This window comes from Megalops cyprinoides, chromosome 2, assembly GCF_013368585.1.
Source record: "Megalops cyprinoides isolate fMegCyp1 chromosome 2, fMegCyp1.pri, whole genome shotgun sequence".
Classification (NCBI taxonomy): domain Eukaryota; kingdom Metazoa; phylum Chordata; class Actinopteri; order Elopiformes; family Megalopidae; genus Megalops; species Megalops cyprinoides.
Window position 1 is genome coordinate 59847970 of NC_050584.1, and position 25680 is coordinate 59873649.

The 25680-nt window shown below is 47.6% G+C and overlaps 1 protein-coding gene across 3 annotated transcripts in view; it reads left to right on the top strand.

Moving 5' to 3' along the window:
• Positions 1 to 1655: 1655 nt before the first annotated feature.
• The window catches only part of LOC118772788 (neuropilin-1a), a 65360-nt gene continuing 41335 nt past the window's right edge, over positions 1656 to 25680 (top strand). For 2 of the 3 annotated variants that reach the window (XM_036521396.1, XM_036521398.1), the window contains exons 1-4: positions 1656 to 2246; positions 3689 to 4080; positions 6255 to 6429; positions 25087 to 25268. In XM_036521396.1, the coding sequence (XP_036377289.1) occupies positions 4014 to 4080; positions 6255 to 6429; positions 25087 to 25268 (424 nt within the window). In that variant the 5' untranslated portion in view covers positions 1656 to 2246; positions 3689 to 4013. Of the gene's footprint in view, positions 2247 to 3440; positions 4081 to 6254; positions 6430 to 25086; positions 25269 to 25680 lie in introns of all 3 variants that reach the window. The other variant, XM_036521397.1, reaches the window with a different exon arrangement.

Sequence of the window (25680 nt, forward strand, 5' to 3'; positions counted from 1 at the left end):
ACAACTAGGTCAAATGAAAGAACGGGTGTTTTAGATGCTACATAGTTAACAGTGCTTTTCAACCTTCCCCAACAACCATACAACTGAACATTTGGTTAAGGATGAAAATTTGTGAACTGCACACAAAAATAAATGAATTTTCTGGGTTTACTTACAACTAATTAGCATTTTCCCTTGTATGTAGGTTGATATCTCTATTCGGAGGCTAAATAAATACGCGCTGCCTTTTTTTATACATCGTCAGTACGTAACATCACAACGTACATAGCTTTCACTGAGCATTTTACTTTGATCGTTTTTTTTTTTTTTTGTCTTCAGAATAACAAATTAAGTCGATTGAAAGTGAGCTCTGACCTGCCTCGATGTTCGTTTAAAATCACTTTGGAGATGTTTTGGACACCGCCTGCAGGGAACGTAGCATAATTACCACCCAGGAATCGCGCATCTCCTCACGCTGCTCTCCTGTCGGTTGGGTTCATTCTTCAGAGGAAGAAACGGCTAAATGCAGTGTTTTTTTTTAATTATTTTTATTATTCCCATCGCCTCCTGTGACTGTTTCATCCGCTTCGGTTTGCCATAGGTCTGGCGAGTTTATCTATGTCTTGCGCGCTCCCTGTTGGGAGCTGTAACCAGGGCACCCGCGGATTTCAGACCTTTCGTCTTAAGAACCGCCCTAGTGAGGCAAGAATTCACTAGCAAACACGCGCTTGTGTTACTGGGGCGGAATAGCGTGGTGTGTTTGGTGAAAATTCGTTCGTTTCAATGAGTTAGCGATATTAATAGAGTATTAAAGTATTTTCTTTTAGAATTGTCGTTTGGAATGACGTACTGTAAACCTGTTAAGGGTTAAGATACTACCTCTAGTACCACGTTACATTAACCAGGCAACCAGACAGCAAGTTGTTTCCTTGAGTTACGGTGTTTTTTGAGGTTCGGGGCCACAAATTCATTTACCAGCAAATGTTCGTAACTTTTGATTGATGGATATTACACAGGCCTACTTTTTATTTTTGCTAAGAAAGCGGTACGCCATTGCGCGTTATTAGCGAATGTCATTTGTCTAGTCTCTTGAATTAAACCACAGTGCAGATGTGTAGCTGGTTGCAGCTGAGAAGGCGCCAGAGTCGTTTATATTCGTTCTGAACGTGCTTCCAAGTTCAAAGGCATTCACTGCATTAGTAACGGATAATTCGACATATCATCGCGTGAAACCGAATAAAAATAACTACGACTGTGGTACGGTTGTGTGATGAAGTGCATTTCAGTTAAGTACAAGGCAAGCCTACAGTGGCACGTAAAGTCAGCGAGTCCGCATGTGTTGTTTTGATCCACATCCAATGGATACTCTACTATAATAATGCGCATTTAACTATTCTCAAATGTTGATGATTATGGAAACTGGGCTCTGTGTCTATAATTAAAGAATTATTCCTGCGGAAGTAAAAACTCACGACCTAGAAGGTGTCATTTCATAAATTACATCAAAGCATTGGATCAAAATTCCCACCAAAAAATCTGGAAACGCGACACAGATGACTGCATTTTTCTTGCATCCACGCAACGGTTTCGTGTTCTACGCGGGGTACTAATCGCTAATGTTACCAAGCAGTCGCTGAGATCTGCTTGACAACCCTCTGTCAAATCTGGCTCTCTGGCTTGCGGAGGCAACCCCTCACTGGAGGGGCGTGTGACTGAGCTTTAAGCAACGACACGGTGAAACCCATGCCTTCAGTGTTAGCTAGCACATACAAAGCGGTGACGTGCAGAGGGAGAACTTAATTCAATTCCGAAGAGGAAGGATTGACTGCCCTCTTCATTTTTACCCCCCTCCTATCGACCGTTTTGACTGACTGTTTCCTTCACCCGCCCCATGCTCTCTCGAAGTTCGAAGCCGCATCCTTCACCAGACCCTTGTCTGATCGGATAGTGGTGGGGCTGGCTGTCCCGTTCTCCTGGAAGCGGCGGCAGCTTCAGCAGCAGCAGCTGTTCGCTTTTACGCGGAGCGGCTTCTCGGGCAAGGCGCTGCCTGATTCTGGCACTCAGGAGCAAAGACTTGCGGAGCCCAGCGTGATTGACTCCCCCGTCAAATGCAAAGACCCAACCTGTGTTAATTTCAAGGTGCCCATATTCGGAAAGGTGTGCATCCTACGGCTCGCAGGTTACGCTGTACCGTCTGGTAAAACTGGCGAATATTTCCATCTCTGATTCACAGCACTGATGTAGATTTGTGGATCTTCGAGAAACAGGTGATTCATTTTTATTCTCTCTGTGGAATGAATGGATGTACGTGTGAGGTTGGTTGAGACTGTGAGTCTTTGTTAGTGCAAAGAACACTGTGCGTAAAAGTGGCTGTTCTCGTCTACGTATTTTATTAAACATTGATGTGAGAGGATCCTTAGAACTAAACCTTTGGATAGAACGTTGCACATTTTGAAGAGTCTGTTACTGAACAATTAATATAATTCTTTGTTACATTTGGCACGCAACATGTACCGTAACATAATAAATATCATGTAGGATATGGGTTTTGGATTTTGTGACAATGAATGTTAATGTTTTATCTTTTTTTCTTTATATTTAGAGAAAGTGTACGAGTTGTAGATTGTTCTTCGGTTTGCGCGACGCACAAAACGCGTTCTCGGTATGCCAATGTGCAATACATTGACGAGAGACTCCACAAAGACAGAACCAAACACACGCGCAGGCTGATTTCAGTGTTTTACAGGCAGGGTGATGTGCTGACTCAATAACAGCGTTAGGATAAAATGTGCATACGTTCAATACTAACGCTTTTATTGAGTATGCTATCGTAGTCTGAAATCACTTGTTTTGATTGACGGATGTATACGTATTGGTTTCTGTAGGCTGCTGTTAAATTTTAATCTGAAGTTGCTTTTTCCAGTGTTTTCTATAACATACAATGCAGCCAACGTACGAACATGCAAGTATTATGTAACGAAATATAAAACATAAAATCAAAAATCAAAATCAAAAAATCACCTAGCCTTGTTTTATCGCCTAAACTGAGACGGTCACGGGGAATCAGCCTTTACTACAAGGAGGAACAGAAAAAGGTCTGGAAATGTAAAAAAAAAAAAAAAAAAATCGACATTTTTGGCAAAAATGGATGCAGACGCTAAAAGATAAATGACACATGGCGAATCTGATTATCTCTCAAAGGGATCGCACTGTTGACGGTGGCCTGCTTTGTTGATTAGCAAGTTTAGTGACATGCGGTAGCTAGTCACAGCCCTCTCTCAGTGCGCGAGCAGAGGGCGTGTGCGCCTGTGTGCTGTCACTCGCGTATCTGCTCTAGACGAGCGAGAGCGGGTCCAAGTCTTAAAGCAGCAGCGGCTCTTTCTCCTCTCTCTAATGGGGCTACCTAGGTCAATTTTGAATGTTGCAATCACACCAATCAGTATTTCCCTCTGATATTTCAGCCACACCGGCCAGCCCAGTGGTCTGTAGGAAAGAAGAAAAGTAAATTGTAATCAAGGGGAATATCGTTTGCTTCGAATCCTCCTGGTGATTGCGCTGCTCCACAGATGTTTGTACTAGTAACTCGTGTCTTGTCAGAATTGAGACTGTGCAGGACGCAACAGACAGCCGCGAGCTTGATTTGCTAATCTGTCCACTTTTTAAGTGAAACATCGCTTAGTCTTGTTTTTTTTTTCTTCATTCTTGACAGCGAAGGATTACGTCTGCCTGCTCATCATTTCGGAGGAGTTCTGTGAAGCGGGAGTTATTTTGTTCTCTTATAGTTGCTCAGACTTCTTTGCTAGGAAATGGCAACGCCAGCGCCTGGGAGAGGAACAGGGTTGGAAAAGGCGAGAGGAAACCAGAGCTAAATGACAGGATGCTGGCGACCTTAGACACATAAAGACGAATTTCTACAACGTTGAGACATTTCTTCTTTTTTTGTCTTTGCTCGTGTCAAGCAAGAAGAATCATCCATCCAAGATCGCCTAGGAGTTTCGTTTCTTTTCTGATTTTTTTTTTCTCACAACACAAGGATGCATTGTGGATTAGTGCTGATCCTCTTATCGGGAATCTTCTTTATTGCCAGGGCTTTCAAAAATGGTAAGTGATAACATATCCTTTGTGTTATTACAAAGTTTGTGTTTTTCAATGCTGTAAGTAAGTTGTAAATACATCTGTGGCTTAACGTGTCCCTATCATTCACCTGATTGTCCCCCCTACAAGAAAATGCGATGGAGCTAGCCCCTAGCGCGACGCATCCGTTTTACAAGGCGATTGTTTGGTAAACCTATCTCTTAAAGCTTGACGTTTACATTATCCGCTCCGTTCTTTCATCAAGATGTATCGCCTAGTAGACACCTAATAAGTATTTTCATTTATGCTTGTGGATATTTGTCATTTTAGCTTCTGGTGACCGAGACATTAGCTAGATAGACAAATAGCGTGTGTCACTAAGTTATGCCTGTGCAAAGAACAATATCCGAATAAGGAATACTTTTAAGGATTCAGAATGAGTAGGTTCAAATGTACTCGCCGTAGACTTGAAAATATTTTGTCTATTTTTATGTCAGTAAAGAACAGCAATAACGAGAATAAATATGTGTGAACCAAAAGGAGTAATAAATATTGCAAAAGAAAGTGTTGTAATTCCGCAAAGCTGTCAGCATAAAGTAAAACCACTTTTAAAAGTTGGTAGGCTTTTGTAGCGGCCCAACATCACTGTTAGCGGAAAAGCTGATGTTTTCTGTTTTTGTTTCGCATTGATTGTTTCGGCTAAGATTACACTCCTGAGGCGTAACATCACCCAGGACCCCGCTGTGTCAGATGCCTATGTTAACTTAGGCTATCGGGCCCACAAGTCGCCGCGAAGGACATTAACCTTGCCTCGGTCTCCCCGGCGCTCCCTCAGTACCAGCGTCCTGCCCTTTCTCCGCACACACCGCTTACCCACTGAATTCATTCATTATCCGAGCCCGGGCTAATGGGTCTCTCGATCACTGGAAGTTGTTCCGTGTGAACTGTTGGTGATACTTCACAGAGCTGAGGATTTTACGCTTAACGTCATGTCATTTTTTAAAAAAAGAATACCTGAGACTTTAAGGAGAAGTGACAGGTTAATAGTTTAATGACTGAAAGAATGCGCACCTTTGCGTTTCCCTGTGATTTGACTTCAAATAAAGTCTTAAGAAAAGGATAATTAAGACCGAGGCTGGTTTTTAATCTTAATTCCGCTTTATCAGGAGTGACTGAATGAATAGTCCTTTTAAAACTTTTTGTCCAGCATTTCTGATATTATGGTATATAAATGTTAATTTTAAGCGCCAACTTTGATACATGCCCTTTTCATTACTATTTTTGAACGGATGGAGTTGACAGAATTACTCTATTAGCCTATTAGTGAGGGTGGTCTGCGTATGTGGATAGAATTATTTAGACGGCTATGCCGTGAAATACTATTCAGTTTTATTACTTGTTGTTTGGAATTGTAATGTGCTGTGTCTCACTAATGTATCATTAGTGGGTTGCATGGTTAGCTTTCCGTTGATTGCTTACAGCGCCAGCAGAGAAATTTGACGCTTGAATTTCACCGAATTCCTGTCAACATTGTACTGTTTTGTTGTGTATGCTCGGAAAACTGATTGGGTCAGTTTATTTGACCGCCAGAAATTAATGTCTCGAATTATACGCACTGAAACATTTATTCGTCAGCACTGAATGTTTTCTTTCATTTGAGCTTAATGTATTTATTTAGCTGTCCAGAGTTTCACACTCGTTGAGGTTAAAACATACATTTAGACTATTGTATTATTTTGAAAGTGTTTGAGGTATTTTTGGGTTTTTGCTGTAGTGTTTTGTTACCTCAGCGAAGGTGCGCCAAACCCATTCTTGTTCGCCACAGCTCCTCAACGTGTAGCACTGTTTGTGGAGAGGTGAAGAGTAACCGGTAATGCCTCGTTTCGTTAAAATTAAAGACTGTTGCATTTTCCAGACACACGCGAAGCACGGTACTGGGCATGGTACAATTTCGAGACAAAATAAGCGTTTAATTAACGTTGTTGTTCATTGTCATGTTGTTTGACCATAAGGGTCGTGTATTTCACATTTGAAGATTAATATGTTCACATAACACGGTAAGTAGGCCTCTTTAGAACCCACTAGATCGTTGAACTGAAAATTAAAACACCCCCAGTCTTTTCAAGGTACACTGCAGTTCAAAAATGCAAGTGCTTATGCTGACGGCTTTCCACTTTGTCTGTGTTGTTTATTATTTGCAGATAAATGCGGGGATAACATCAGAATTACAAGTGCTAATTATCTCACTTCACCTGGCTACCCAACCTCGTATTTGCCGTCTCAGAAGTGCGTGTGGGTGATAACAGCTCCAGGGCCGTACCAGAGAATTTTAATCAACTTTAACCCTCATTTTGATTTGGAGGACCGGGAATGCAAGTAAGTATGCGGTCTTCCTACAATTTTATGTGAAACTGCGCCATCTGCCGGTGTGAATCGAAGTTGTGCCGGACTTCGTGATAACAGATGTTTACGCCACAGCTATGGTTCTGTTACTTCTTGTTACTTCTGTTTTTTTCGTTGTTGTTTTTTTTTGGGGATTTTTGGTTTTCAGATTTAATTTTTTGCTTTGTTTTTCTTTGAGATTTACTTGCAATAAAAGCATTTTTCAATTTCATCTATATGTTTAACTTAAACATCGTTCTGTTGACTAATGAAGGCAGAACATGTTACTTTTGCCAAACTGTGCAACGTTTTTGAGAAGGTTCCCAGGGATTGTTTAACATTGCCCATAAAAGCGCATTTATCACTGAAAAATGAACACACACCCCTCTTTTTTTCCCCAGTTCTTACACAACATTTAGTGCACTGGATGCCTAACTCTCCTAAAACTGGGAAGCCTTTAATTAAGTATCAGCCTTTACTTCACCCCCCCCCCCCCCCCTCCACCCCCACCCCAGGCCAGTTTCTGCAGCATCTGCGGGTCCCAGCACTGGGTTGCGTGTGGAGCTGTTAGTTAACGGTCATGCGATACCCTTTCTGGTGAGGGGGGCCTGAAGGTGTGGCCGGCCGCCCGTGCCGATTGCCTGTGCCTCACTGACCGTGGAACACGCACGGTCTGCCGGAGGGTTCAAGAACACGCGCCTCGCATACTGAGAACGTTCTTGTTGTACTGTTGCATCTTCGAACAGCCTAACCCCCCCCCCAGCATGTGCAGATCACCTCCCTCTGCCCCCTTGGCCTCACCAAATACCACATGTAATTTGCTTTTTTTTTTAAACTGAGGTCTTTGCTATTTTACTGCTGTGCAAACTATCAGTAATTTATGGCTCTGGTGACTGGTTCCATCTAGCAGAAGGGCTTTCTTCACTACTATTGGATAGAATTTCATCTCTAAGGGACTAATAAAATGTTCGCGGACCCGAGGATACTCCAAAAAATTACCAAGTGGATGGGCATGACAGGAAACAATACGTTTTGTTAATGGAGTCAGCCAGGAATGCATTTCCTGTTTTAAAAAAAAAAAAGGCAAGTGATTTAGCCTGAAGCCGCTATCTAAATACTGTAACGATTTTTGAAGTTACAGTCAAAATATAAACTTTTCGGGCAAGTTTTGATATGAATTATTGTATCAATATTATTTCCGAATCAGCTGTAGTAAATATTCTTGTGTCGCGTTTTCTTTGCTTTGCCAAATGTGTGTATTTTTTGGGAGGGAACCCAGATGTATGTCATGATAAGCACAAGGCTTTGGATCATAAATTCCATGGTAACAGGATACCACAAGAACCTAAACTGGAGAAATATTTGTGAAGCAACATGGCTTCAGAACATCTGAGACTATAGCAGTTGTACTGTAATATACCTACAATAGACCAATCTGAATGTAGTGTCTCTTTCTGTTTGTAATTCAAGCTTAGTACTTCCCCCTTAAAAATGTAGAAAGGAAAAGTGTCCGCCTTAAAAATCTGAAGAAAAGGGATTTTTGAGGCCTAACTCATGACTCACAGTCGCAAAACTTTCTCCAATGAAAACATTGCCTGGGTTAAAATGTCATAATCCAGTTCTGAGGTACGGGCGGCAGACGTTTCTTGGCTTGGTTGCTTGGCCAATGTGATCTGCAGTTGAGCAATCAGATGTCAAGAGGTAGAGCTTGACTCCTATTAAGAGTTCCTCTGGTAACAGAAATTGACGATGGTCAGAATTCCTTCCTTATCAGATTGAAGGCTCTTGAAGGTACGGTGCATGGCATCAGTGTATAGTCCGAAATTCAATTAGCAGCAAATAGAACACACATGCCCCGCATGCTATGAGACATAGCTCCTATTAGCAAACCAAACAAGAAGCGCTCAACATTCATTTACCGGACGAGTCAAGGCTAAAGTCACCTCTGTGGTTACACAGTTACACGTATGCCGTTTCACGATTGTATGGAAAACATTTGGCTCGCATCAAAAAAGGAATCTCCGTCACAGGACAAAGTAGTAATCCTGAAATCAGGTCACGGCTGTTTATTTTTCAGGATCTCCTAGGGCCTCTTGCGCCACTGTTTGTGTCACAGAGAAAACTAATAAAGTTAGAAAGAATGTCTGCTGATAGGACAAATATTTGAACTCAGGCCCTCTTTCAGACTCTGCCTGGGTGAATGGTCTCTCATGCGCAAATTGACAAACATATAAATAACTTCAATAAGTCTTTTGTGCGCAGGGGTTTGAACACAGTGCACTGCCGTTCGCAATCGAAGTGGTCCCAAGGGAGAGACCTGTTTACCCGGACATCAAGTTGTGGGGAATCGCCGAACTTTTCCCCGTTTTAAATCAAGGGAGTCACAGCTGACCTTATTCCAGCATGGTGTGAACCTGTTATGTCTCAGTCCCCATTCAAGTGAAAGAGAGCGTTAGCAAAAGTTGTCTTGATAGATATACCCTTCTTACAGCACCGTACCTGCTGGACTGTATTTCATCCTGTGAAAATTGTCCGCTTTTCTTATGCGGAGGCTCAGATCACAGACAGCCAGCTCGTAGCGTGATGCTATTGGTGCTGTTTTGTTGTTGTTAAATCCCATTTCAGGATCCAGAACCCGCTGACAGGCTCTGACAGCACCATGAATTATTGATGCGTCAGGAATAGCTGACTAAACATAAACACGGACATTTTTCCTTCCCCGTCGGTAGCGTGCTTTGTAGTGGTGAGCAGCGCGGCAGCGTTCTCTCCATAAGGGGAGGGAGGTAAGGATGCTTGGGGAGAGTGGGTGCCCGTCTCCCTCGCCTCCGCACTCTTTCGTCCACACCTGTCGGAACCCCCCCCCCCCCCCCCCCCCCTCGGACGCGGAATACCAGCATGGCAGCTCTGCTGTGTGGCAGTTTGAGGGGCGGAGGGGTTGGGGGCGTGGGGGGGGGGGTACCACGGCTGGAGGTATTCGGGGAATGCCCTCCTCAGAATGGCCCTTTGTGGAGGGAGGGTCTCTTCAAAGCCCCCGCTCTCACAATGCCCCAGCGGTGAGCCCCGCTGCTTCCACTGACTCAGATCCGAAAAAGACGCAAATCAGCAGTCCCTCCCCACCCCCACCTCTTTAAAATGTGAGTAACTCCCCAGCTTCCTGCAGTGGTAGTTGCACCCCCCTGCGGTGAGAGCAAACAGTCTCTGCTGTGAGCAGAGACAGCACTCACAGCCCACATCCTGGGAACTCCTGGCCTCCAGGGGTGCATTATGGGTACTGACGTCCCATCTTGGGTCTACAGCTGCACTGGGCTCTACCATCATAACCATCATTCCTACCACTTTTGTTTACATGTAGCCATTTGACAGATGGCTGGATATTTTATCTTATCTGCATAAGTAACGAAGCGGATGTTGATATGTACAGATGTACAGCGTGCGTGTAACATAAGACTATACCTGTACATGTGTCAGTTCATCACACAGCACTATATCAACCTGTGACCCCTATTGACCACAGACGAACCGCTGATTGAGAATGTGAATCATCGCCTATGGATCTCCATCATTTGCAGAACAGAGCTTAATCAGTGTGTAATCGGAGGCGTTAAACGGTTGGGGCCAGCTCTCTCGGAGCTGTGTGTAACCCGAGAGGGATATTAGGAGCAGGCCAGTGGGGGTCCCCTACAAGAGCCAAGTCCCAGGGGTTCGCTGCCTGCGACAGCTTGTGCAGGACCCACCAGGTGAATGGCCCTCCCCAGGGAACAGGCTGGTTGGGGCAGAGTGGGTGGGGGTCATCTCCACCTCTGATGGCTTCCTGGGCCAGGTCACCAGAGCCATAACTCTCCTCTCCCTCTCACAGCAAATAGGGAGCAGTGAAGCTCAGAAAGGAAACAAATATACCAGGCTCCTCTTGTCCGTAAACATTTTAAAAAATGAAAAATGCCAGCCTTTTTCTCATCCTGCCTGATAGACTGTAAGCGCCTAGGAATTCTAATAACAAAACAGCATCTGTGCTAGACCTTTTATTTATAGTACATGACTGTGAAGAATTGCTGCATTATCTGATCAAAAAAGTTAGTGGTGAAATAGCTATGACTGCACAATACTGTTTTTCTTTTCTTATTCTCCCTTTTTTCGGGAGGGGGAAGGCACATTTAAACATGGCTATAGTCTGACAACATTTGTCCAGAATCAGCACATCTTGTGTAATTTGCCTTTTGCAGCCTGATGTGTCCAAATTAAGCAAATTACTCTTCCACAAAGAAGACAGCCCATTGAACTATGGGCTAAGTTTTGGCATCATTCAGAGCAATTTGCCGTAATTGAAATTGTAGAGCCGTGTCGTTATGCCCCCCCCCCCCCCCCCACCACCACCACCCCACCCAATCCTGTCCCGTTTCTCCAAATCACCCAAATCGAGTTTGTTCTGGGTGTTTTAGCTTTGCGCCAGGACGCTAAAGTGACACAAAGGGAGGGAGGATTACTGCGGGCCCGTGTTTGCGCAGCGGCGGGGACGGCTGGCAGCCCGCGGCCGGCAGCACCAGGCTTAGTCAGCGGCGAAATATTCCCCCCCCCCTCGCGAGAAAGCGCTGTCACAAGACCGGCCCGTCTCACCGCCGGGTCATGTGAATCGCGGCGGACGGAAAGTTCAGTCCCATCGCTGGGGTTTCCTTACAGGACAAGCGGGAGCAGCAGGGAGAAGGGGAGGCTGTGTCTCTCTCTCTCCCTCTCTGTCTGTCTTTACCCCCTCCTTCTGTTTTACTCTCCCCCTCTCTCTCCGTCTTTCTCTCCTTCTCCCACTCTTTCTCTCTTCTTGCCCCTCTCTCTTTGTCTCTCCCTTTCTCTCTCTCCCTCTCTTCCCCCTCTCTCTTTCTAGGAGTTTCTGTCTCCCACTTTCCCTCTCTCCCCTTTTCTCTCCCGCTCTATTTCTCTCATGCTCTCTCTCCCTCTCTCTCCCCCTCTCATGTTATTTCTCTCTCCTTCATTCTCTCATGCTCTCCCTCTGTCTCCCGCTCTCACTGTCTTTCCTTCTCTCTCTTTCTCCCACACACTCTCTCCCTGTCTCTTTGTGTTTCCCCTCTCTCCTTCTCTTTCCCTCTTCCTCCCTCTATTTCCCTCTGTCCTTCTCCCTCTCTCCTTCTCTCCCTCTGTCCCTCTCTCTCACGCAGCCCCCGGAATCTGCTCGCGGAATAGAGGCCTGGGCTGGTGGAGGGATTAGGAGAGGCGTGTGCCAGGCGAGGTTGCCGGAGAGGGTTCACCTTGGCCCGCGCTGGAAGGGCAGCCTGATTGAAAAGCTTCTTGCAGTGACATCTGCCTTCCCCCCGCTGGTCTGTCACACTCTTGATTCATGTGTGCCTGGCGCACATGCGCCGGGACTGAGAGACGGGTCACTCTTTTACCCTGCTTGGGGTGTCAGCGTGGGGGGGCTAGGGTGGGGCAGGGGTAAGATGCAGAATTACACCTCTGATGCGTTTCTAGAACCCAGGCTATTTACACCTCCAGCTTTGATGCGGTTCTGGAAGTCATGCCCGTGATTGACGCTAGTAGGCTGCCAGCTGAAGGTTGCGTTCGGATGCGTTGTTGCCCTTTAGATTTCCAGCGCCGCCGAAGCTCTCAGCGCTGCGGCGTGAGATTTCCCAGCTGATTACGGCAACGTCTGCCTAGCCGAGGAATCGCTGGATGCGATTTGCTTTCCTTCCCGAACGGCTCTTAATACGGCTCTGGGAAGCCATTCGATTATTAGGGAACAACATGGTAAAGACTCAGCTCCGTTCCACTCGATGCGGATAAAGATCTGTGGACTGGTGCAGAAATGTATTTTCACTTTGCTCCCAATTTAGCTTAAAAGCATAAAACGCTGAAGCGGTAATTGAATAACGTGTTCCATTCCAGCAGCATTGGCACTTGAATCACTCCTTTGATGAAGCATAATATCAGTAACAGTTCTTTTCTCTTTTCTTTTTTTTCCTCCCCCCGTTTCTCAGGTTTTTTTCCTCTGTGCGTGGCCTTTTTAAAACGTGGAACGTCGTCTTCCCTTTTTTTTTTTTCGCGGTTTGCTCGTGAAACAACAAAGGAGAAATAAATTAGTTGTAATTACGGTTCGTGAAAAGAGAAAGGGGGGAAGCCCTGTTAGATTAGCTAAATGCCGCCAACTGCCCTCCGCCCGGCTCCCCTTTATGCGGGAGGGAACACGGAGGGAAATCGCTGCTTTTTAATTGATGCGGCCTGTAGGAGTTTTACCACGCCAGACGCCCGCGGTGTTTAGCTTCATGTAGCGCTTCGGAACAGCCCCCCGGGTTTGATTGATGGGCGCGGCTCCGCCTCGGCCCCCGCACGCGTTTCCGGAGGCCCTAGGTGACCAGGTGCACAGGCGGCGCTCCGCTCAGCCCCGTTCCCGCCCCGCTGTCTCGCAGACGCGGAAAACAAGTTTGTTTTGCGGTTGGTCTCTCTGAGGGGAGGCGCCTGTGGTTCGAGGGTTTGTTCGCCCACCCCCGGCCCCCCCACGGGTGACCACCGACCACTCGAAGCTGACTGCAGCCGGTGTTGAGGAGACACTGATTGATGGGGGCCGAGCCGCCTGCTTTCCGGTTCGTTTAGAAGGGACCCGCAATCCCATGGCCCTTTGCTTCATTGTTTCATTGGCCCTGCACTCTCTTGCTGTCTCATTAGCATCACCACATTAACAGAAATGGCAGATCAACTGCAAATAAACCCCCCCCAAACAAAACAAAAAAAAAAAAACGATCTCGGTGTCAGGCTGGAGCGCTCCGTGCGAAACGCCACGGTGAGAGACCCGCCCCGCGCCGCCCCGCCCTGAGCACCACGCTCCCGGGCGCGAGACTGTCAGAATGCGGCCGGCCACTAATTACGGGACAGCCTGGATCCCGCTTGGCACCAGGAGATGGGAGCTGTTTAATGGGGAGGTCAGCCTGCCCTCTAGAAATTTGGCAGGAGCGCGGGCAGTCGGCGCTTTGATCAGCCTGTGGCGTGCCAACTCCCCCCGCCTCCCCTCCAGACGCACCAGTTGCTCCAGAAAGATGCGTCTCTCCAAGTCCACGTTTTTTCATATCTGGGGATTTCTTAGAAAAAGAAAACAAGGATGCGCAGAAATATGAAAAAGGGGGCAGCCTTATGATCTTACAGGCAGCCATGTATTCTGATGTCAAGAATTGCCGGATAGAATTGAGAATACACTGATATCATTGAGAGCAGCCTGATACCATTGAGAATATACTGATATCACCGAGAGCAGCCTGATACCATTGAGAATATACTGATATCATCGAGAACAGCCTGATATCAGTAAGAATGCACTGATATCACCGAGAACAGCCTGATATCTATCAGAATACTCTGATATCATTTAGATGAGCCTGATATCAACAGCTGCCTGATGTGGTTGATATCAGCTTGATATCGGCAGAGCTGGGCGGACTCCGTCTGGCAGCTCGTCACAGGATTGGACTGCAAAACACAGGTGGAGAGGGCGTGTTTGAGCTCACCGCCGTTCCCTCCACGGACAGAGACGGCAGGGTGGCGTGGGGGGGTCTGAAGGTTTTACGTGCCTCTTGGTCCACACCTGCCTGGTATGACGTTTCTCCCGATTTTCCTCAGACCCTGCTTACCGCACGGGTGACCCAGTCAGAGGCAGCTGACCCCCCCCCCCCCCCCCACCGACCTCCACCACTCCGCAGGGCTGGTGCATGCCAAGCGAGGCTTTAATCGAATCGCTCCCAGAAGCGGCCGTTGCTGCATGCCTGCCCTCCCCAGTCAGAGTGGAGCCGCGTAAAAGAGTCAGGAAGGACTCTGCATGAGAGAGGCACCAGCCCTCTGTCAGCAACGGGAGAACAAGAGAGCCTGAACGGGGGCCGCTGCCTTATTCATGCTGTCATCCATTAGTCTCTCTATCTCTGTCTGTATCTCTGTCTCTCTCTATCACTTTATCTGTTTGTCTCTCTCTCCCTCTCGCAGTCTGTCTCTTTCTCTCTATCCGTCTCTCTCTCTGTCTCTCTCTCATTCTCTGTCTCTCTCTCTCTCTCTCTATCTCTCTCACACCCCTTCGTCTGTCTCTCACTCTCACTCTCTCTCTCGTTCTGTCTCTCTCACACAGCCCTCTGTCTGTCTCTCTCTCACTATCTCACTATCTCTCGCTCTCTCTATCTCTCTCCATCTCTATCTCAATCCTTCTATCTGTCTCTCTCTCTCTCTATCTGTCTCTCTCTCTCTCTCTCTCTCTCTCTCTCTCTCTATCTGTCTCTCTCTCCTCCCCTCTGTCTCCCCCTCTGTCTCTCTCAGTCTGCAGCGTGTGTGTGTGTTGGAGTCTGGAATGCCACCCTAGGGCTTTACCTCTGGGTGACCCCAATGTGTCCCCTGGGAGCCCCGAGGGAACAGATCATTAGCCATAGGAGGATATGCATTGCGCCAGAGTAAATAAATTACCCGTGCAGTTTGTCATTGCCTTTGTTTTTGTATTTTCGTGTGTTATTGTGTGCTTTGCTCCGCTTTCATGTAAATAAGGACCCATAGACCTCATTTTGTCCCCCAGAGGTCAGTATGTCATATGTCCGGGTTATTTATTTTTCTGATTATTTACTTTTGGTTGCATTGCTGCTTCTTAAAAAATAACAAAAAAAAAACCGTGGTATGTAATGTTGATCTTTTTTGTTTCATTTCCCTCATATTATATTCTTTAATAATTACACCGTATTGATGAATTCCATATGAAGGTCAGTATGTCATATGTCCAGCTTATTTTGCGTCATTATAATTGCATGTATTATTTATCTTTCTGCTCCCCAAAACAAACTGCCATTACATAGCTGTGATACGTATCTTAAGTAATTGCATTTATACGCAATGTCTGTGTGTGTGTTTGTGTGTCTCTCTGTCTGTCTATATATAGTAGTAACACTGATCACTGGCAGTGCTGTTGTAGGATAACCCATATCTGAATCACTCTGCCCTGAATAACCAGGCTCTGAGTCTCGCTTGCCTCTACTGACACAGTGGAGTGGGTCTCGTCTCTGTTAAAGTGCATGCTGCCCCTCCCTATTAAAGAGGACGTGTCCTAATTCACTCAGGCAGGGGGTAGAAATGGTGGGGGGGGGGGGGCATCTTTGGCTGTGAGATCCAGCATGGGGGGGGGGGGGTGGGTTTGTGTGTTTAACGGAAGACGGTGCTTGTCTCCCGGCCTGAGGCTGTTTTCACCCTCGACTTCTCATCGTGGTAACAATGCCCTGTAATCGGAGGCTCTCCGAGCATCAAGTTCTCTCCGGCCTCTCCACAATCGCCACCTCCTCACGTGTCAGGACAGGACAAATAAGATCAGTTATTCTCCGCTGATGGTCTCAAAATTGGGCTCCTCTGGGGAGACCGTCGGAGAGGACCCGCTCCCCTCTCCAGCCTCTCTCCCTCTCTCTGTTTTCCACATTTCACTCTTCAGTGTGTTTACTGTGATTGCAGTACAGAGTGAGTGTTGCTGTCTGCAGACAGACCTTTTCAATGTGAGATTCGGAAGGAGTCTGTGCCTGAAGGGTGGCATAGAACCGGGCCAGAGTCGGGTGGTGGAATCGTGGTCAGTGAGTCCCATGTTGTGTAGTCCCATAGGGGTTAAGGAGCACGACTTGTAACCGAAGGGTTGCCGGTTCAATTCCCCACTGGGACACTGCTGCTGCACCCTAGGGCAAGGTGCTTAACCCTCAATTGCCTCAGTAAATATCCAGGTGTATTAATGGATAGCATAGTAAAAAATAATGTAATAATAATAATGTAATGTAATACAGACTCAGGTAAGCTTTTCTAATAGCTTCTTGATATCCAAGAGAGAAGTGAAGCTGATGTCAATGTATGCTCACCATAAGAAACATCGACATACATAAGACTCCAGTCAAGGGATTACTTAAGTATGTGAAGATTTCTTCTCCTGAAGAGCTAGTGTCTGCCAGTATTTACCCGTACATGTGTGTTGTAAATGATTTTAGCAGTGCCCACAGGAATAAAGTGTTTTGTTAAATGCACAAACTAGTGAGCCCATATTTCCATTCAGCCCTCAGCTATTTTCTAATTAACTGTAATTGCTCATTCCAGACTTATTTGTAATAACAGGATGTGTTATCTAAAGGAAAGGCTTTCTTTGTTAGGTCCCAACTGTGCCCCCACCGCCCCCCCACCGCTTACCCCTATCCTACACCCCCCCACCCCCTTCTCCAACTCCCCTCTTATATCTAAAACACAATGTTGTGCTTATTGCTTGTACTCAACGCTTCCGTCAAAGCTAAGGGTGAGCTATGTTAGGATGGAAAAGGGACATTCACTTGGTTTACATTCTAACGTTAGCCACTCATATCACTGGATATTTACCATAGCACATTCCTTGAGACACAACGTCTGTGCCCCACTGAGGGTTTGAACCTGCAACCCTGGGGTTACAAGACCAGTTTTGTGACCGCTATGTGACACCACACTGACGGCCGTCAAATGCCCAGTAAACACATTCCAGACATCACAGACGAGGTTTAAAAATTGAAACAAATGTCTGCTTATGGGCAAACAGGGCGATAAAAGAGGCCATTTATGCAAAGCGCAGGGGACGGAGCTCGGAGCTGAAACACAGGCACAATTATAATCTGTGCACAGCTCATTGTTCATATGGCGGTCAGATGCCTCCGTAATGTTCCTCGCAGTCTTGAGGGCCTAAATATGTTCAGTCATCTTCACCCACTGCATCTGTTTTGCATGTGTCACTCAGACAGATTGCCCGAAATGGTTTTGAGCGGGTCCGCTCCATGCTGGTGCGAGATCTTCTCTATGAATCAAAAGCAGAACAGCCATTGATCCTGACTGCCATTGATCGCCCCGACTGCCTCACCACTGTTATAACTTCATCTGCTCGTCACGCTGCACCTTGTTGGTAATCAGAAGTGATCCGTCCTTCACAAATATCGCCACGTCACGCGGTCCTCCAATCCCTCCAAGTCCTCTGGGTCCTGCGATAGTGGGCCGAGTTCATTTCTCGCACCAGAAATGCAAATGACGCAAGGGTGTCTTTTGGTCTGGGGGGCTTGCCGTAGGGGGGGACAGATTTCAGCCAGAGCAAAAGTGTGTCAGCTGAAAATGCCTTTGATTGTGCTTGCTGACACTGGTAATAGATTTATGCGAGGACCCACTGTTGATTACAAACAGTACGAGCCTTTGTGGGGTGCCCCCCTCCCCTTCCATTTTTTGCAGCGATGGCACGTATAGCATACCCCCCCCACACACCCCCCCCCAGGCGGTGTCTCGCTGGCTGTCCCCACTCCTCCTCATAAAGGGTCATTGTGACTTTGGAAAGAAGGACCCACCCACTGAATGGGTCCGAAAACTTCACGTTCATTAATGCGACAGCTCGAAACCATGGGCGGACCTCCCCGCAGCTGCGGAGAAACCTAGCAGGAAGAGGAGCCATGCAAATCCATCAGTGGTGATGGTGATCCCCCCCCATCCCCCGTGCAAAAGCACGCGCTTGATCAAAGTCCATCTGAATGCAAAGATGAAATAAGCACATCCAGCTGAACAAGTATCGCCTCGGGCCTGAAGCAGCTGCGGTCCCGGGAGGAGCATCCATCACCCTGCTGTAGGGTGGTCCAGTCCTGCAAAGGCGTCTGTGTGGGGTGCTTCTACCAGGAAAACAAACCCCGTGAAAGTACTTGGTTGGACACACCCAGCCTTATAACACCCAGGGTGTTTTGTGTGACGGGACAGGGTATGTTTTTCCAATGATTTATGGAAAACTCTGCATTATTACATTACCTGTTTGCTTAGAGGATGGCCATCTCCAGAGAACTGCATAGTTTATGCATCACCTAGTGAAACAGCTGGATATTTACTTAAGCATGTTATGTGAAGTTAAGTGCCCTTCTCACAGAGACAGCGGGAGCACCCCACTGGGGATCCAAACCTGTGACTTTTCGGTTACAAGACCTGCTGCTTACCACTACACCAAGGCTCAGCCCACAAAACATAGACTTAAAACAAAAAATAAATCCATTCAAAGGTTAAGCTCTGTGTAAGGTAGATTTTGATCCTGTTTCCAAAACTCTTCCTCTCAGTCGTCACATACTGAGAGTCCTGTTCCTGGTAATTCAGAGAGGCAGGAAGGAAAAAATTCAGGGGAACCTTGGACTCCTTTCTTAAAATAAAAACAGAGCTCAGGTTGTGAGAGCTAATCTTTAGATCTAGTTGTTTTTTTGTGAGTGTGTGTGTTTTCTTTTTCTGTCCCTGAGTGCAAAAAAGCCCAATAATTGTATGCGACACCTGCAAACTCCAGTCCAAGTTTCCATTTCAGCAGAATGAACTGCGGGGCTCACAGACCGGCGGTCCGAAAATCACAGCGCTAATAACTCTGCTAGCGACTGTTTTGATTTCAGGCCACTTAATGCGCTGGCAGCTCCAGCCGGATCCTTCCTCGTCCTGTCAGAAGTAGCTGACGAGAGGTCATTACCGACCCGAAAACGGGCCGCGGGGTGGAAAACCATTTTTTCTTGGGCGAGGTGGGTTAATTAATGTCACATGTCGAAGGAAAACGGCGCACATTTCAATGAGCTATGTGTCCCCACCGGGCACGGCGATAAAGACGTCTCAGTCTCATGCGACCGGTAACGATGTTACACTTTGGCCCAAGTGACAGTTTGTTGATGGTTTCACTTGCGGGGGGGGGGATGAGGTGTGGATACCGTGACAGCCAACAGCGTCCCTCTCCGGGGGGGGCGGGGGGGGTAGGGGGGCTTCCCCTGATATACCTGCTGATGTCCTGGGTCTACTGTCTTTCGAGGGGCACCAACTACCGAATATTTATTTCAGCCTGAGGTTGTTTTGAAATGTTTGGAGTGACGTTTGTAGTTTGATAGTCTTAAGGGCGGTCCTGGAAAGAGAAACACAGGAGATATGTCATGGGTTTTTTTTATAATATTACTATTATACATGCAAAGGAAACGTGCTGATCTGGTTACTGCTGTTCTGTGCACCCATCTGGGGTCGTTAGATGAAGGAATCTCTGCCCTCTTGTATGGTAACGATTGAAAAATGTACAGCAGCAACAAACCAAACCTAAAATCGTACAGTTTCTTCATAACATGTACTTTTTGTGAAATGTAAGCTTATGACTGAGTCTTATATGTCCAGTTTAATGTGCAGTTTGCAGTTGCAGTATTTATTGTTCTGTTGTTAAATTTATTGTCCTTAGTGTCCTATGTTTTATGTTTATTTTAGGTTGTGTACCTCTGTTCCCAACATACATGACTGTTGGTGAGGAAATTTCCTTTTTGGATCATTCAAGTATTATCTATCTATCTATGTTAGGGCAGACGATTATGATTTTGATTATGATATTCGTGATGTTTTCTGACCACCTGTATCTCCAGTTCACTGTGTGAACATATTCCTGTGACACATCGGTAGCCGTGGGCCCAAGGTCAAGGGTCGCTCCCCTCTGGGTCGACTGTCTGTTCTTCTCCTCCGGGTTGCACCAGTGGCGACGGTGTGCACCGGCTCCAAGCAGCCGGGAGAGCATGTGCACCGCGAGATGCATAGTATGTCCGTAACGGAAAAACCGGACTATCTGTGCCGTGGGGATCTAAATTTAGCCCGGAGAGGCGAGGTAGCGAGTGAGGAATGAGCTCAGTGCGGGGGGGGGGTGCAAGGGGAGGGAACGTTACTCAGGCAGCGAAAGGGCCGTGGTCGGGCGAGAGCACGTAGTTGGTCTGTTCGGCACGTCTTCCAAAGCCCCCCCCCCCCCCCCCCCCCCCCCCCACCGGCACTGGAGGAGGAGGAGGAGCAAAGCGTGTTCAGGCCCTGACTTTGTAAAAACACTCCGGGGTGGATTAAACCACAGGTGGCCGCTGAGATGGATTAGTAATGAATTTATACAGTGACTCAGGGCTGGCAGCCCAGGTCCTTTCCGATGGGGGGGGGGGGGGGGGGGGGGGGGCATGGCAGGCGAACGAGCTGCAAACGATCCCGTAATGCCTTCCAGATGACCAGAGTACCTGTGGCTGCTGCAGAACATGGCCGGCGAGCATGTTTAATGTAACAGAACAGGGGTGGGGGCGGGGCAGGTCAGGTGACTTTTCAGAAAGTTGTTCAGGGAGAGAGCCACCCGAGGAGATTCCCTCAGCAAAGCACCATAAAAACTTTAAAGCTTCTCTCTCTTTCTCTCTCTTTCTCTCTCCCTCTTTCTTTCTCTCTCTCTCTCTCTCTCTCTCTCTCTCTCCCTCTCTCTCTCTCTCTGTCTCTCTCTCTTCCCCTCTCTCTTTCTCTCTCCCTCTTTCTTTCTCTCTCTCTCTCTCTCTCTCCCTCTCTCTCTCTCTCTGTCTCTCTCTCTTCCCCTCTCTCTTTCTCTCTCCCTCTTTCTTTCTCTCTCCCTCTCTCTCTCTCTTTCCATCTGCATCTCATCTGCACTCTTCCATTGCCGTAGCCTACAAACACGATGGTTTGTGTAAATGCATATATAAACAATTTCACTCTGCTTCGAATTTATATGTTTGGATAAAAAAAAAAACGACGCTTTTCCACTCCAGGGTGGTCAGTCCACTAATATGTGTAAAGTAGTGATGGGAACGCCATGAGATCCCCTGGCTGGGTGGTCCAATCGTTTGCTATCAATGACTAACCGATCTGAACTGATCTGAGTGTTTTGCTGTGGAGAGAAAAGCATTTTGACTGGCTCATAAATGTGATTAACAGTCTGTAGTAACTCCGCCCTTTACGGGGGTCAGTGAAGGCTTAATTGCACTTCAGAGTGCCACTGTTACCATGCTAACACCAGTTCAGCTTTACTTCCGGAGTCCTATGGAGGAGGCACCGGAGACTCAGCCTGCCATCCCTCTGACATGCATCTGGAGCCTTGGAGCATCTGGGCGGAGAGGGGGAACAGAGGCAGGGCAGGGATGTGAATTACGAGCCGAGCGATGAAAATCCTTGGCTGTAGATTGATTACATCACCTTACATTTAGCAGACGCTCTTATCCAACATCAGTTACAGTCATTTTTAAACAATGTTATCCATTTATACAGCTGGATATTTATTGAGGCAATGGGGGGTTAAGTACATTGCCCAAGGATACAGCAGCAGCGCCCGAGCGGGGAATCGAACTTGGAACCTTCGGTTTATGAGTCCTGCTCCTAAACCACTACGCTACACTGCCCTGATGCTCGTCCGCCCTGATCTGTGACGGGACAGGGCAGCGGTTCAGGAACGCTCTGCCCCTCGCTGGCACCCGCACTGGACACGCCCTGCAAAGCCGTGGCGCTGTAATACGCAAGCGGGATTAAACCGCAAAGTGCGAATAATGATCGGGTTACGGCGATCAGCTTCACGCCGCTTACAGTTCGCATGCGATGCTGTGGGGGGCTCGCATGGTAAAGGTGTCCTGGTGTTTTTCCATTACATAGCTACACAGCCAGCTCCAGGAAGACCAGAGAAAAGGCCCAGCGAGGCAGAGGCACGACTGACAGCCGATGAAAAGAAATGAGGGGCAGCAGTGTAGCACAGCAGTAAAGAGCAGGGCTTGTAACTGAGAGGTTGCTGGTTCTATTCCCTACCGGGGCACAGCTACTATACGCTTGGGCAAGATACTTAATTTAAATATCCAGCTGTATAAATGGGTAACATGTAAAAATAAACAGCCTATGTGAGTCGCTTTGAATAAGAGCGTCTGCTGAATGCCAGTAATGTAATGTAATGAGAGCGGCGCTCAAACATGGAGATGAGGAGTCTTCACACGCACCCTGTGGGAGGACGGGCGGGAACTCCTCGTAAACGCGCTGTTGAAGGGGCGCTGTGAAAGCCGGGGATATTTGTGCGACTCGGCGGCGGTGTTTCCACAGCTGCCTGTGGAAGAAAGAGGGTCAGGGTGCTCCTGAAATCCAGAGCAAACACGGTGGGTTCTTTAGCGGCCTGGGCTGGCAGGGGCCGTGGTGGCGGCGGAAGTCAAACGGGGTTCGCTAACACAGCGTGCCACTCCCCTGGTCAAACCAGTAGCTGTGACACCCTGCCAGCTTCAATCGAGGGAGAGCTGAGTGGCGTTAAATACTGGCAAGCAATGGAGCCACAGACATGCACGCGCACACACAGACTCTCACACACACACACACACACACAAACACACAGGAGTCCATTAGCATCAGACAGACAATGCAGAGGAAACTTGGGGTGACAGTTGGTGGGGGTGGGGGTGGGGGTGGGATTGGGGGGGGGCGTGAGTGATGAGGTGATATCACTTCCAATGAAAGTGTGCCGGGGAAACTGGGTGAAGTCATCTAGCCGTTATAGGCCTCCCCAGGGGACTTCATTTCACTGGCGAGAACGGAGAGCCCAGCATGGCCCTGCGATTCTCATATTCCACCATTTATTCACACACACACACACACGCACACACACACACACGCACACACACACACGCACACACACCACACACACACCACACACTGAATCTCATAAACCCCTCTGTGTGTGTTCTCACTCCTACACGGAGGCTTTGTTCAACTTGTACAAACGTCCCTTCTAATTTCGAGGAGGTTGAGGGGACCATTTTTTTGTAGGTACAGGGAGGTGCGGGTCACCCCAACCACCCTCATCACCCCTGCCACCCCCCCCCCCTTTGTCCTCCCAAATGCCAAGTTCTGAGTTAAAGGCTGGCTTTCAAAACACAGCTTACCTCATGGGGCACAGTAATTGTTTCATCAGTCTTTTGGGTAATACAGATATTAAATCAACTGTGCTGGCTGCTAAGCCAACAGCCCCATATTTTTATTTCAGTATTTATACAGCGTACGGTATTAGCTTTATGGGTTTTTTTCCTCTTTAACGGTAATGAAAAAGAATGGAGGGGGACGTCGGCGAACGCTAAGGTTTGCAAAGGAATACATTAAATAAGTGGCCCTGTGTGCCTCCGAGCTCGTTGGAAATGTACGTTACGGGTGATTAAATGCCATGGTAACTCGAACCCGCGCAGGCTCGGCTTACACCACTTGTTCTGTCAATCAGAATAAAACAAAGCATAAAGGATCTCTCTCCTCGACGCTACTGTTCGCCACACAACCCCGATCCTCTGCACCGCCCCCCCACCCCACACGCACACGCACACGCACACACACGAGCACACACACACATGCCAACACACACTCATACACACACTCACACCGCGTGTGGTTCGGCACGCCTCCCTCTGGTCGAGGCCCTACCGCAGACAGTCGCTCCAGTTCCCTCTCGCTCGGTCTTATATTACCAACCTGGGACCCGCAGAAACCGAGACCCCCACCCCGACCCTGCGGGGCATTTTCCCCTCTCAGCTCTCTCCACCTTGGCCCAGACTCAATTAGCTCACATGCCAATAGGGGGGGTGGGGGGGGGCATTACTCTGTTAGAGCGAGCTCAATTCCCACCATTTCCCGCCAATTCCCGCTGATTCCTGCATTGCGTGAGGAGGTCTAGGAAGCCAGCTCCTGATTTCATTCCCGCCTCTCCTCTTCTCTTTTCGCCCCGCCTCGAAAATAAAACCGATCGGTCACATCAGATACATACCCAGCGCCTCGCTCACTCCCGCAGACGGGACTCTCTAAAGGACAGGCAGGGGCAGGGACACCTGTTCAATGACACAGGCCTCTCGCTGGTTTATTAAATCACCCCCCTGGAATCAGTGTGTGTGTTCATGTTATGTCTTTGTCAGGGTGGGCACATGGGAAGGTGTGGCTTACCTGATTTACCTGCCCATGTATGATCTGCGGAGTGACCATGTGGAGTTATGATGTCTAATATGCTGTCTTAATATCTATTTTGCCTGGTTATATGTGTTTTTAGGTGTTCCAACAGGTGTGTAGAGGTCATGTGTTCCAGGTGAATTACCTAGCAACCTGTGACTGCCGTTGAGCTATGTCATGTGGTTAATGTGTATGTTACCCGCTCACTTGTTTTCTGAGGTTTCCCCAGTTGGGCGCATACCAGATTAGCACAAGTTAACTTGTGGTAGCGCTTAAATGCCGCTGTGTTCACACTCATTGGTTCAGGAGTGTTGTTAGCCTGCGCTCACTGTTTCTCATTTAACTTGGCTGGATACACTTCTGTTCTCTTGTATTGAAGGTCACTTTGGATAAGAGCATCTGCTAAGTGAATGTAATGTAACAGGCGACAGTGTAGCATAGCGGTTAAGGAGCAGGACTCGTAACCAAAAGGTTGCTGGTTTGATTTCTCATGGGGTAACCCATGAGCTGTACCCTTGCTAAAGGTTCATAACCCACAATTGCCTCAGTAAATATCCAGCTATTATTATGTTATTGATAACATTGTAAAACCCTGTCATTGACTTAAGTCACTCTGAACAAGAGTGTCAGCTAAATGCCGATAATGTAATGTAGTGTATCATGTAGCCCAAGAATAAACATTACATTATTGGCATTTAGTAGACGTTGTTACCCAGAGCTACTTACATTGGTTACAGTTTTTTTTTACAATGTTATCCATTTACACAGATGGATGTTTACGATTACGAGTTTTGCTCCTTCACCACTGTGCTACACCGTCGCCCGGCCAATGCACCACTATGTTAAACCTCACCTGACTGTGGGGGATCTATTCTGTGCAGCGGAGGCTTGACTGACGGGCGCGCTCGTTTCACTCCTCAGGTACGACTACGTGGAGGTGCGGGACGGCGTGGACGAGAATGGCCAGCTGGTGGGGAAATACTGCGGGAAGATCGCCCCATCTCCGGTCGTCTCCTCCGGCAACCAGCTCTACATCAAGTTCGTGTCTGACTACGAGACGCACGGAGCCGGCTTCTCCATCCGCTACGAGATCTTCAAAACAGGTCAGCACCAGGCCTCGCCTGGGGGAGAGAGAGAAGTCATGACTGCGTTCACTGAGACGCCGCAAAGAGCACTAGCGAGATTGGCGAGCTAATCCTCGGCCCAAAGGATTCTTGGAGGACAGGATGTCTCCTTTTGGTCCAGTGAAACCACTCTGATAACGCAGACGTGTTTGTAATGTGGGACCGCTGTGAGAGGCAGAGTGGCAATCGGATGCCAGAGCTACACAGATCTAAGGTGCGGTGTCATTGGAATAGCTGGAATGAGTCTGGTGCCATTTCGCAGACTCAAAGAGGTGCATGAACTTTCAAACAGAAGTTCAGCAACACTCTCCACTAGTTGGAAAACACTTTAATTACTCTTTGAAGTTATTAACCAGTTAATATGGCTTTATCCAAAGTAAGGCCCCTTGCT